General features: G+C 39.1%; 1 protein-coding gene across 2 annotated transcripts in view; it reads left to right on the forward strand.

The window, feature by feature from the left end:
* Positions 1 to 14,029, forward strand: part of MOCOS (molybdenum cofactor sulfurase) — a 120,732-nt gene that overhangs the window by 11,912 nt on the left and 94,791 nt on the right. The window contains exon 1 of one of the 2 annotated variants that reach the window (XM_001367718.4): positions 1,959 to 2,985. The exons of the other annotated variant lie outside the window; for it this stretch is intronic. Within the exon in view, the coding sequence (XP_001367755.3) occupies positions 2,820 to 2,985 (166 nt within the window). The 5' untranslated portion in view covers positions 1,959 to 2,819. Of the gene's footprint in view, positions 1 to 1,958; positions 2,986 to 14,029 lie in introns of those variants that run through there. 2 annotated transcript variants of the gene reach the window in all.

Consider the following 14,029-nt stretch of genomic DNA (forward strand, 5'->3'; position numbering starts at 1 on the left):
AGATTCTGAATTAGAACGACGAGAATAGACGGGAGTGGGACAAACCCTCGCCAGCCTCTAGGGCCTGGCCCTATACTCTGAAACTAAGGAAAAACTCCAATCCCAACTAGTTATTAAACTTTATATTATTAGAATACGCAGTCAGATAAGTGGACTATCTTTCTGGTCATAGAGGGAGCTGAACTTCAGCTCAATCATTCCAGGACAAAGAGTCCTTATCGGACCCCTGCGGCTTCCTCTCAGCAGGGGGCATCTCCCTCCCCTGCTTCACCAAAGTGTTCCCTCTCTCCCCTTCTCTCCTCCATACCCCATACAAACCACCCATTATTCCCCATTTAGCCCCCTGTTTTCCAATTTCCTATTTCCTTTCCCAATAAAATATTACACTTGATTATACTCACTTCACTTTATATTAGTTCATATAAGTCTTTCAAAGTTTTTCTGAAAGTCTTTCATTATTTCTTTCTTTAAAAAAATATCCTTCTCTTTCATCTTAGAATTGATATTGTGTATTGGTTCCAAAGAAGAAGAACAGAGAAGGCCAGACAATGGTGTTAAGTGATTTTCCCAGGATCACACAACTAGGAATTGTCTTCACATCTGAGCCCAGGACGTCCTATTCCTAGGCCTGTCTCTCAATCCACTGAGCCACCTATCTGCCTCCTTTTCATCATTTCTCATTTGATAGGCACCCTCTTAGTTTTTAATTCTTTGCAATCCCTAAAAAAGCCAACATAAGTATTTTTTTTTTTATGATTGGATCCAATTCCTCTTTCTTTGCTGTTCTTTGGGTACAACCTAGATATTCATGAATTGCTTTCCAGTTGATTCAAATGACCCAAATATTTGTTTTAAAAACTCATTATACATGAATAAACTTCCTTTCTGCCACAAATCAAGCTGACATGATTTTAAACATGTGCTATTTTTTTTATTATTGCAATTAATAAAAACCAGCATTTAAATGGGATGTTAATGTTTGCAAAACCCTTTCTGTGAATTCATGTACCCAATCTGAAACTCACACATATACACACTCACACAAAACAGAAACCCTCATATATCCTTATGAAGAGCAAGCAGTATGCCCTCTGGAGAGAGTTCTGGACTCAACTTCAGGGTTCATATCTTGTCTCTGATGTTGCCTAGCTAGTTACCCACAATATAAACTATTTGGGAAAATAGTTCACATATCATGAAAATAGATATAAGCCTCTTGAGGAAAGGGGATATTTCTTTTTTTTTGTCTCTATATCTCCAGCAACTGGCATAGCAAGGTCCTATTAACTGCTCATTCTCAATTGTTTAGAACCTGGTAGTTGACGGTTAGCATCTTAAATGCTGTCATCTTTTTGTTTTTAGTGGTTTTCTCAGATATTTTTCTTTTCCTTTTTTCCCTTTAAGTAGTTTCCCAAGGTTACATGATCCATGTTCTTTCCCTCCCCCTTTCCCCTCTCCCCTCACAGAGCTAACAATCAATTCCACTGGGTTATACATGTATTATTTTGGATATTTTTCTAAAATGTACCGCGGTATACATGTCCTAACTCTTTCCAAAGAGATCTAAACCCGTCATTTTGATGTAAAAACTGAGGCCCAACGTCCCTTCCGGCTGCAAACTCTGAGAGCAGAGACCAGCAGGCAAGACCAGCAGGCAGCTGGCAGGTGGTGCTAAAAGACAGGTGTATGTTGTAACTTATACAGGTCCCAAGCACGACAAGCTTGTCTTCACCTGCGAAATAGTACCTGTGCTCAACAAAGACTTTGCTTTCTTCGGGTCCTCGCGGAATAATTGGGAGGTAATATAATAATCCTTATTCCTTTCGGTAAATAGGCTCGACAAGAGCCAGGATCCTCTCCGAACCTTGAGCAATATAGCCAGAGGTGACGGGTGCGCCTTGGTGCTCTGCCAATAAGAGGGAGAGTTCTCTATGGGCGGAGCTTAGGGTCCCGGTCCTTGAGTTGCGCTCTGGGTCCCCGTTTAGGGCGGCGCATGGTAACTTCAGACTGTTTGCCAACTCCGTGGTTTCCCAATATATTTTTCTGTTTCTTGGGAAGGACTCTTTTGCTCAATCGGTTCTCAGAAGTAGCCGCTGCAACCGCCCATTTCATAAATAAGGGAGATCCTTAAAAAGACAGCACCCTTGCTTACTAGTTCCAACCTCTATTAATCTTTTACTTCTAGCGGTTAGCATCTGTAGCAGCGTTAGCAGCGCCGGGATGCTTTCTGGGAGTCCACCACTTAAAAAAAAAAGTTTCAGTTTTTCTGAGGGAATAAGAAAAATAACTTGATCTTTTTATTCCTTCTTATCCTATCCTTCCCACTCTTTGGAGTAATTGGATAAAACAGGGCAGGGTGTTGTACCATTGTTTCCTTTCACTTCTGAAGAGTTTCCAGTTTGTTAATGCTTTAAAGATCAAGTAGGTCCCCACTCCTCTCCGGCCCGTGATGCAGGAAAATGTACTCCTCGAGTATGAGTCAGGATGGATTTCTGAGTAGTTGAAGAAGAAAGAAAAAGTAGAAAAGCCAGTTCAGTAGAGAGAGGACGAAGGCAAGACTATGAATGGCAAACGACGTTTTCTTCCATACTTTATCTAGTTATGCAGAGCCTCTGGCCCTCCGGAGACAGTTGAAAGAGAAAGTAGTTTATACAATGCAAGGGCTAGTAGATCCTGATTTTCTCACGGTGGGAGGAGTCAGATGGCCCTGCTGACTAGTGAATACACTTCCTGCTGGATGGATAGCCCTTCTAGTTAACTCATTTAATGCGTAGTAAGTGTCAGAGTCCCTCACTCGGTCTAGAGTCAGACCCTTTCCTATGGCTAGTAAACCTGGAAGAAGGCCCAAGCCACCACCGGAGCAGCAATGGGAGGAACTGCTCACTTTCCAACATTTCCAGAAAACGTCTCTCTCAAGGCACAGCTACGGTTATGCCCAAGGTACCATGAGAGCACTGATCGAGAGTGAATTCAGCAGATTGAGAGGTAATTAACACAGAGTCAAGAGATTCTGTGGGTGCATGGGGAGAGGCGGAGGTAAGTGCAGAGGTCAGGAAGAAGCTGGGGAGGGGAGATGGTGGGCAGGCTTGTTTGTTTTTTTGGCCAGTGGCATTCATGTATTTAAATTTTAAGATAAAATATTTTATAGTAATTAACTCTTTCAAATTATGATTTTGACTAGATAGTGATTTATTGGATCTAAAGTCAGAGCAACTGAGTTTGAATTCAGACTCTGCTTTTTATTATTTGTGTATCCTTGGATTAGTCTTTCAGACTCCGTTGCTCATCTGTAAAATTACAAAGCTGGATTCATTTATCTTTCAGAGTCTATGATGGGGCAGATATGCTCAGTGGATTGAGAGCTAGGTGTAGAGATGGTAGGTCCATCTGTTTAAATTTGGCCTCAGACACCTCCTAGCCCCATGACCCTGGGCAAGTCACTTGACTTCCATTGCCTATCCCTTACCACTCTTCTGCCTTGGAACCAATACACAATATTGATTCTAAGATGGAGGGTAAGGGTTTAAATCTTTTTTTCTTTTAAAAAGATTTATTAAAAAAGATTAAAAATTCTGCATCTTGAATCTATCACCACTGTCTGGAGGAGAATAGTGTGAGAAGGCTGCTAGCTGTCTAAAGTTTAGGTCATATAGGATCCAAAGACATCTTGTCATTGCCTTGTTTTTGTTTCTTTAAACAAAAAATATCAGTAATTCTTTGTACTGTTGTTCTTTGGAAAGATTAGAATGATGTGCTTAGGCCAGTGAATCTGAGTTCTCATGACACAGAATCAAGGTAATGTAAACTAAGTCAGCCTTATCCTATTTTCCTGAGGTCTTATATCATGCTTCAACCTGTACTGTTGTATATTTTTGCCATTCTCTTTTTTATTGAGCACCATGAGCCTCAAAGACAGGACATTCTGGCTTGATTAACTAGTGAAATACAAAAATTTTCTATGTCAGCAATGAATAGCTTGGTCTAGTTAGCTTAGGTAGCTCTAATGAGGCCAATTAACTTCTCATGAAAAATCTCTGCACCTCTTACCATGGTCTGCCCATTTCACAAGCTCTCAGAGGACTAGGAGAGAATATGATAAGCTTCTTATGAACAGATTGGAAATGCAATCTCAAATTATGTGATCCTGTGATGATGACTCTTTAATGTCCCTTGTGCCTTAGGATAGATACCTTATTAAGCTCCTGAGAGAGCAAGTTTTGGAAAATGAGAAGGAAAGTGAATGGTAAGTGAATTAGACCGAAGGATTCTGAAATCTTGTCCAATTTCATCCAGACTTACTATGTGATGTATGTCATTTAAAATTTTTTGAGCCTTGATTTCTCATTTATTAATTTTTTTAATGTTTTCTAGCTAGGTAACTCAGTGTGAAAGTTTGGAGGACAGATGAACTAGTGAAATATGAGTTCTAAGTCCAAACTGAGTCCATGCTTCCAATATGCCTGAATTGAAAGTGGTTAAGCACACAAGCTTAAGATTTCTGACTCACCCATTATTTTGACTTTTTACAAGGAAACGTTTTCTGTGATACAGAATTAATTAAATTGGAATTAAATTAATTAATTAAAATGGAATTCAAAATTAGTTACAGTGTAGTTGGGAGTCTATGCCACAATTTTGGTAAGCTGTTGGAAATAGGACTTTCTCTTTGCCTATGCCAACAATGGCACCATCACAGTCTCCTGAACTTTCCAGTTGGGCTACTCTGCGTCCTGCCCAAATCTGCATGCTCTCTGACTTATAGGATAATCAATTTATTACTTTCACATGGAAGGAAGCAATAGCAGCTGGCTCTCTTCCCCCTAGTCATGGAAATTAAGAAATGCTCTTTGTACTCATGTGTTCTTTTATCTGTAGGAGAAGATGGGGGTTGTAGCAATGGGAAGTAAGGTACAAGGGATGATTGATAGAGGCTTGACACCAGAATCTTCTTGAGCCTGGTTCAGTCAGAAGCCCGTGCCAATCATCCCTTGCCACCTTACTTTCCATTGCTACAGGGTGGGTGGAGTAAGTAGGAATTTAACCTTATCATTTACCCCAGGATCCATTTACATCCCTATAATTAAATTAAAAAACCATTTTCTATGCATTTTATTCCTTTTCAATTCTGTATTACTAAAATAAGCCACATGTTCTAAGTTGTCATGATTTTGTTAGATTTTGTTAGATGCTGATTGGTGTGTTAATTATCCTTACCAGATCTGGGATATCTAAAAATTTGTTAAGTATGCCAAGTCAAAGATAAAGATGTTATAAAAAGAGGAACAACTTTGTGTTGTTGTACTGGGCCTGAAGAACAGGGGATTGAAACATAGTTGGGACCAACATGACTGTGTTGGTGAACCTATGGCATGTGTGCTGGAGGGAGCTGCTCTCTTCCCCCTCTCTATGCAGGGCTGAGGACATTTTTCACATGACCAGCCCCTCTGGCCAGCAGTCCAATGGGAGCATTTCCTCCTTCCCCTGTCTGGGGTAAGGGAAGATGGTGGTGGTGGTGGGGGGCACATGCAGCATGAAGGTTGCACTTTGGGCACTCAGTTTCTAAAAGGTTCACAATCACTGCTCTAAGATAATTGGACCAAACTCAGATAGAAGTGATTCTAGGGCTCACAGGAAAATGTAGAAACCCACAAATTAACAACATCCATGTTGTATTGTATTTTTATTTATTTTTGCTAAATACTTCCCAATTACATTTTAATCTGGTGGCATTGGGCTTCTGATCACATGATTGATGCTTCTCTTCTGGGAAATGTTAAAATACATTTATCATTTAGTGTAAGAAGACTAAGGAGATGTGGTAGAGAGTGGAAGGGATTTACAGGTACCTAGAAATATTCTATTGCATTCAAAGTTTTCCTAGGGAGCAAGGAAGGTGTTCCATGTTCTGTGAGGTAGACTAAATTATCTCCCAGATAGGAAGTTTGATATTGCTTTTGGTAGGAAAAAGTTGCCAACACAGGCCAGGGATAAGTAGGGAGAGGATATTGCTTTTGGACAATGATAAGCAGATCCCAGCAATCTTTGCAGTGATACAGCTTACTTTATTTTTTGTTTTCTTTTTCATAATGGAAATGGGGTATCTGTTAGGGAAGTTGATGATCTAGTACTCGTTGGTGAAGGTTTGGCACAGGTACCAAGGAAGTATAGAGGGGGACACTCCCTCTTGACCATGCCTGAGGACGTTTTTTTTGCATGTCCTGCCCCTCTGTCCAGCTGCCTAATGTGAGCACTTCCTCCTTCCACTACCTGGGGTAATGCAGGGGGCTCACAGGCTGCTTGAAGTTGCAGTTTGGGCATGTGATCTTGAAAACATTTGCCAATGCTGATCTAGTAACTTTTCTTTAAATTCTCACCCCATTAGAATGCCTATTTCTGATGTGTGATGTATAGCATAATCATACATTAACAAACTTCTTTCCCTTTCCATCATATAGCTCTTTTTGCATAACTTTTTTGCACATTGTTTCCCTTATTAAAATGTAAGTTCCTTGAAGGCAGGGGCTATGTTTTCTTTCTTTGTACCCTCAGTATTTAGCACAATTTCTGGCACATATTAAGCACTCAATAAATGCATAGTATCAGCAGCCATATATAAGGTCTCTTGATAGTTCTATGTGTAGAAATCAGAATCAAAGGTTAAATTGCAGGTATTTCTACATCTCAGGCCACTCCTCATTCTTATCTACTGGATATCATCCATGTTCCACCCCCTAAAAGTGAGTGCATCCCCATATCTCTGTTCTGCGTCCTCTACTTTTTCACCCTTTGTCTTCAATTTTATCAACTCCTCTGGGTTCAGCTATCATCTCAATGAAGATATATAACCAAGACATATTCAGCTCTTGTTTATTTCCTGTGTTCCAGCTCCCAAACACCAACTACCTACTGACCCTTTCAAACTGGTTATTCTGTAGAAATCTCAATCTCAACATGTCCAAGAATGAATTTATTTTTTCCTGACCAAATCTACCCATCCTCCAAATTTCCCTATTTCTTTTAAGGGTATTGTCATTCTTCTAGTCTTCTGAGTTTACAATCTGGGAGTCATCCTCTCACTTTCACTCATCCCACACATCTCACAGTGACCAGATCTTGTCAATTTTACCTCCCCAGTATCTCTTTCTTTTTCTAAGTTTATTTATTTAATTAATTTAGAATATTTTTCCATGGTTACATGAATCATGTTCTTTCCCTCCCCTCTTCCTTCCCCCATCCTGGAGCTGATAAGAAATTCCATGGGGTTTGATATGTATCATTTATCAAAACCTTTTTCCATATAATTATTATTTGCAATAATATTTAAGATCATTTAAATTCAATATCCTCAATCATATCCCCATCTAACCATGTGAACAATCATATGTTTTTCTTTTGTATTTCTGTTCCCACAGTTCTTTCTCTGGATGAGGATAGTGTTCTTTTTCATAAGTCTCTCCAAATTGTCCTGGATCATTGCATTGCTACTAGTAAAAAAGTCCATTACATTTGATTATGCCATAGTGTATCAGTCTCTGTGTACAGTGCTCTCCTGGTTCTGCTCTTTTCGTTCTGCATCACTTTCTGGAAGTTGTTCCAGTCTCCATGGAATTCCTCCACTTTATTATTCCTTTTTGCACAATAGTATTCCATCACCAACATATACCACAATTTGTTCAGCCATTCCCCAATTGATGGGCATCCCCTTGTTTTCCAATTTTTGCCACCACAAAGAACACAGCTATGAATATTCTTGTACAAGTCTTTTTCCTTATTATCTCTTTGGGGTATAAACCCAGCAGTGCTATGGCTAGATCAAAGGGCACACAGTCTTTTAGCTCCCTTTGGACATAGTTCCAAATTGGCTTCCAGAATGGTTGGATCAATTCACAACTCTACCAGTGATGCATTAGTGTCCCAACTTTGCCACATCCCCTCCCACATTTATTACTTTCCTTTAATGTCATGTTAGCCAATCTTCTAGGTGTAAGGTGGTACCTCAGGGACATTTTGATTTGCATTTCTTTAGAACACTTTTTCATGTTCTTATTAATAGTTTTGATTTCTTTATCTGAAAATTGCCTAGTCATGTCCCTTGCCCATTTATCAATTGGGGAATGTCAGTATCCCTCTCTTCTCATACAGATGTTTAAATATTTCAACAACATATCACAGAGAGGAAGCTCAGAGCTAAGTGTCCAATAATTTATCTCTGACATACAAGTATCTGAAGGACTTTTATGTGGAAGAGAGAGTGCATTTACTATGTGTTGCTCCTAGGGGCTGACTGAGGATCAGTGAACAAGAGTTGGAGTACGATTTGAGACCAATATAAAGATCTTACTAACACAACTAAGCTTGTAACATGTTGAAAAGAATGCTGGGCATTGGGAATCAGAGCATTTGGGTTCAAAACATGACTGCATTATGGTATCTGTGAGGCCTTGGTCAAGTCATGTCACTTTCCTCATTTGTAAAATGAGGAGGTTGGAATGGATGACCTCTGAGGACCCTAAATCAGGGGAATCTCTCAATCTCTGGCCTTCTGGACTTGAGTTGGCCAACTGTTGAACAGATTGTTGTCTTCTTACACTGTGTCTCAGATAGTCACATAGAATGTGTGGCAGCATGAGTTAGTGGCAGAACCACTAAAGCTAGGAATTTAAAAGGTCTGGATTCTTATAGCACTATCAGTGCTTGCTGTGCTCTAATTTCTCCCTGCCTGCAGTTCTTCAGCATATGCCATCCCCTTGTGCCTGGAATAGAGGTCCTTGCCATCTCATATCTCTGCGACTTTGCCCAGGTATCCCTATGTCTGCAATGTTTCTTCATTATGTTTTCTTCATCAAATCCTTAATTCTCTCCAAAAAGATATATAACTTCATTCATGGAGGAGCTCTCTCTACCAATGCAGGTTACTATCTCCTTCATTTTTTGAATTGCTCTTCTCAAAAAAAGGGATATTATCTGGTAACCAATTCAACCTTTACTAAGCATCTTAAATACAAGGCACTTCACTAGACGTCGGAGATATGAAGGTACAAACAATAGCCGCCCTTGCACTCCAGGAGGGCATTTGTGTTTGTAATTGCAAAAAAATATATATGGTATGGCAAAATAATCTTTAGTTGTAATATACCAAATTTTCCCAATGTGGAGTTGTGTTTCCCTATATGAAAATCAAGAATATAGATGAGTTATCATACACTTAGGCTGGTTTTCAGATAAAAGAGACATTTTACAATTGGACCAAGAATAGAAACCTTTCCTGCTTGACTCATCCTGCCACAATTTCCATTCCAGGGACTTTGCCTTTAAGAAGACAGGGTCATTGGAATTTGCATTTTAGTAAAGACCTTGAAAATAGAAGGTACTTACTATATCTTTCTTAAAGTGTCCCACTTTCTAGTTGTATGACCTTGGGTAGATCACCTAACTTCTTAGGCCTGAGTTTTTCCCATCTATGAGATGAAGAGGTTAGTTCTTACTTTCTAAAATTCCATGAATTAGACCATTTGGGTTCAAAGCATGACTCTGTAACTTGCTACTCGTGAGACTTTGTTCAAATCATGTTACCACTCTGGGTGTCCCTTTCCTCATTTGCAAAATGAAGAGGTAGGAATGGATGACCTCTGGGGACCCTGCTGCAGTAACAGGTAAAATCTGAAATGATTGAGGAAACAAAGATTTGGGCTTCTCAGTGATTTGATTTATTAAACATTGCACACTAATTGTATAATAGATTGATACCATGGCTCCTCAGTTTGGGCACTGGACCCTGAATGCAGGGGAAGAAAGATTTTTAATTTATTAAAAACAATCAAATAAGATCAGTTAATTAAAAGGAAATAATTAGCAGAATACAAAACATGGCATGAAATTAGGTGATCTGATTTCTAATTGGGGGAAAGATTAGAGATTTCCAAGTTGAGGGAGAGAGAACAAATAGTTGCAATTCTGTGAAATCAGAAAAAGAGGTGGCACAGTTCCCTTAAGCATCTGTATTCAAAGGATCTTGGAAACAATAGCTGATTGACCAGTTCATGACTAGGTTTTCAGATAATACATATGGGTTGCTTGAAAGTCTAATTGGGAGAAAACTCTTCGCATCAGTCTTCAGATCTGTTTGGATTTCTGGTTAGCATAACTGATCCTTAGTTAAGGATCTCTAAGCAACAGGTTGAGGTGTTCCAACATCCGAGCCATCCAAGGCTACATCCAAACAATGCAATAATAGTTTTTCCACAATTCCCATAATTGAATAGTTTTATCCCAAGATAGCAATTGCATTAGCCTCATAACTGAATAGAAAGGGAACTGAGTTGTATCCAGAATTGAATCACAAGATGGAGTCAGTATGGTTCACTTAATTTCCATAATTCCCTCACTACCTTTGGACTTGGGCTATTCAAGTCTTCTTACACAATATCTCATAGTTATAAATAGTGCCTTTCATTCACTCACAACATGGGTTAATGACCACTAATCTGGGAATTTGAAAGGTCTGGATTCTTTTAGGTCTATCACTACTTGCTGTTCCCTAATTTTTCCCTGTTCTTTTATACTTAAAAAGTTTTATGATAGGAGGCAGCTGGGGAGCTTAGTGGATTGAGAGCCAGGCCTAGAGATGGGAGGTCCTAGGTTCAAATCTGGCCTCAGACACTTCCCAGCTGTGTGACTCTGGGCAAGTCACTTAACCCCCATTGCCTAGCCCTTACCACTCTTTTGCCTTGGAACTGTTATAGAGGGTAAAAATGGAGAAGATTTGTGACAAGGGGAAAAGGGACATAAAAGGAATTTTGTCTCCCTCTCCCCCCCAAGTATTGATTCCAAGACAGAAGGTAAAGGTTTAAAAAAAGTTTTATAAAATAGTTTAATTATTCTAAGTATCTTCTGGGGGGGAAATGAATAAACCAGTTTGACTATATCTAGGGTTCATAGTACAAAATGTTTGAAAAGATAAATATGCCAAGACAAATTTCTTTTTTTTTTAAAAAACCCTTACCTTCCATCTTAGAGTCAACACTGTGTATTGGCTCCAAGGCAGAAGAGTGGTAAGGGCTAGGCAATGGGGGTTAAGTGACTTTTCCAGGGTCACACAGCTGGGCAGTTGTCTGAGGTCAGATTTGAACCTAGGACCTCCCGTCTCTAGGCCTGGCTCTTAATCCACTGAGCCACCCAGCTACCCCCTCCAAGACAAATTTCTTGAGTCTTATGATGTAACCAATATAAGGTCCATAAAGATTTTTGAACAGTGGAGTGACATGATGAAATTCATCTGGCATTGAAAGTATTTCAAAGCTGGGATGACCTTGAGAATATAGAAACCAGATAGGAGGCTATTGCTTTTAGGGTGAAGTGATGAAGACTTATTCTTAGATGTAACAACAGCAATAAAGAAGTTGCTTTCTTTCTTGTGAGAATACATGTAAATGTATGTAAAAATGCACTCACCCTTGAGTTCTAAAGGTCACTAGTTAATCACCTTTCTGTTCATTTAAGGCAAAAAGCCTGTGCTTCCTTCTGGAACTCTAATTAGCACTGAGTAACCCCAATACAATAAATTTAAAGGGCACTGGGCTCTGGTGGCTCTTCCATTGAATAAAGAGTTACCTGGTTAATAATAATAATTAAGGTAGAAAGCTGTCAATTGGAAGACTGGTGAACTCCAATCCTATGTGGTAGATGCAATTTATTGTACTTGGACTGAGCACAAAAATTCCTAGTTACATTTCAGCTTCTTCATGTCTCCTGAATTCTATGAGGTCACTGTATATAAGTCATCCTGATATAGTGAAAGGAACATAAGCCTAGAGTCAAGAGTCTAGGTTTTATGTCTTAGCTACATGTTGGCAAACCTATGGTTCACGTGCCAGAGGGGGTTGCGTCCCTCCCCTTCTTCATGTACACCTGTGGACATTTCTCACATGACCGGCCCCATGCCCAGCAGCCCAGTAGGAGTGCTTCCCCTCTCCCCTGTCTGGTGTAACGGGGCAGCTCTCATGCTGTGTAAGGGTTACAGTTTGGGAACACAGTCTCTAAAAGGTTTGTGATTGCTTTCTAAGCTTATGGTACTAACAAGGTATGTATCATTAAGCAAGTTATTTAACTAGACCTCAGTAATCTCTTATATATGTGCCAATAAGCCCCACATGGAACCTAGTTTGGGTAGTTATCCCTCTTTTTGTCTGCTACCATCTTATTTTCCTCATTAATTCTCATTCTTGGTTCTAAGGCAATAAAGATGTATATTCTCACATTTATACTATAATCTGTATCATTAATAATTAACTTTGAACCCCCATTCCAGTTTTTTGGTTTGAACCAAAGAAAACTCCCTGAAAACTATCTCTAATTCTCTTTCTTTAAATCCACTAATTGCATAGGCTTAAAAAACAGTGTTACTGGTTATGCAACTTATTAACAGTGTAACAAACCACATGAAGACATTTAAATATTTCAAAAATGTGTCACAATGAGAAAGTTCACAAATTGCTGTCCAAGCAGTTAGCTTTTTCAGCATGGCAGTCAGAGATTCTTGTTAAGAATTCTTCACATAATATTTCTTCTCAACATGAGACCTTTTTTGTCTTGCATTTCCCTTTGTCCTTTGACAAAATTGTTCAAAAAATTTCTCTTCAAACTAAACAGTTAATAGTCTATCCAGAATGACTGTTAAGCAGCTATTCCCTTCACAAAGTCCTTATAGATGGCTCTTTGACATGTTACTGACATGTCATAACATAACACAACACAACACAACACAACATAACATAACATAAAATAACATAACATAACATAACATAACATAACAATATCCATAATCTCTATGGGAGTAGGCTATTGAAGATGATACCACATAAAAAATTCAGGGATTTTACTGGTCTTGAAATGTTTTGGTAAGCCCTTTCATATAGCCAACTGGCTTTATCTTTTAGAGTTCTCCTTAGAAATGGAGGTTGTAAATGTAGCAGATAGGGGCTAAAAGCTCACATTTGAAAAACAAATAAAAAAGCTCATATTATGCAGTTAATTTTCAATTTTCCATGTTTGTGAGTGGAAAGGTCACATAGAAAAGGTAAAGTTGTACATTGGTCATACTAGTATGGTGTTCCACAGTGGACTTCCTTGAAAAGGACAATTTTGGCAACTATTTTAACATTAAAATGTGGATAATTAATAATATTGATAATCTAGCTATAGGTAATTGGTAATTGGCTATCTATTGAGCTGTGATGGTGAACCTATGGCACATATCCCAAAAAGGGCATGCAGAACCTTCTCTGTAGGTATGCGAGCCTTTACCTGCCAGAGTTTGTTACTAGAAAGGCAGAAGGGCTCAAAGGGAGCTGCTCGCTCCTCCATCTTCACCACACTAAGGATATTTTTTTCACTTCAACCGCCCCTCTGCCTAGTAGTCCAATGGGAGCGTTTCACATGCAGCAGAGCTGGGAGAGGAATGTAGTGCTTGGGCCACTTCCCTCCCCGTCTCTTATCAATGTCCTTACTTCACCTGCCCCTCTGCCCTGCAGCCCAATGGGAGTCCTTTCTCCCCTTTCTGGTGAAAGGATAGGGAGATACATGGCATGGATTCTCTGGTGTTTGGGGCACAGCACATAGTCTCTGAAAGGTTTGCTATCACTGCTGTAGAGTAATGCCTATGATTGATGAACGAGGTATATTTCACATTGATACTTTGAGAAACATTCTTATGGAAATAGTTTTTTTTTAATTTGATTTTTTAAAATTTCTTTTTTTTTTGACTTTTTAAACATTATTTTATTTGGTTATTTACAAACATTATTCATTGGAAACAATGATCATTATCTTTTCCTCCCCCTGCCCCCCTCGAGGAAATAGTTTTTGAAAAAAGATATCAGGAAAGTAGGTAAAGTCACTTATGTTTGTAATTGCAAAAAAGAAAAGCTATATAGGGTAGCATAATGACCTTTAATTGTAATATGCCAAAGTATCTCAATATAGAGCTATTTCCTCATCTGAAAATCAAGAATATAGACCATCAAGATGAGAT

Source organism: Monodelphis domestica, chromosome 3, assembly GCF_027887165.1.
Source record: "Monodelphis domestica isolate mMonDom1 chromosome 3, mMonDom1.pri, whole genome shotgun sequence".
In the NCBI taxonomy this organism is placed as follows: domain Eukaryota; kingdom Metazoa; phylum Chordata; class Mammalia; order Didelphimorphia; family Didelphidae; genus Monodelphis; species Monodelphis domestica.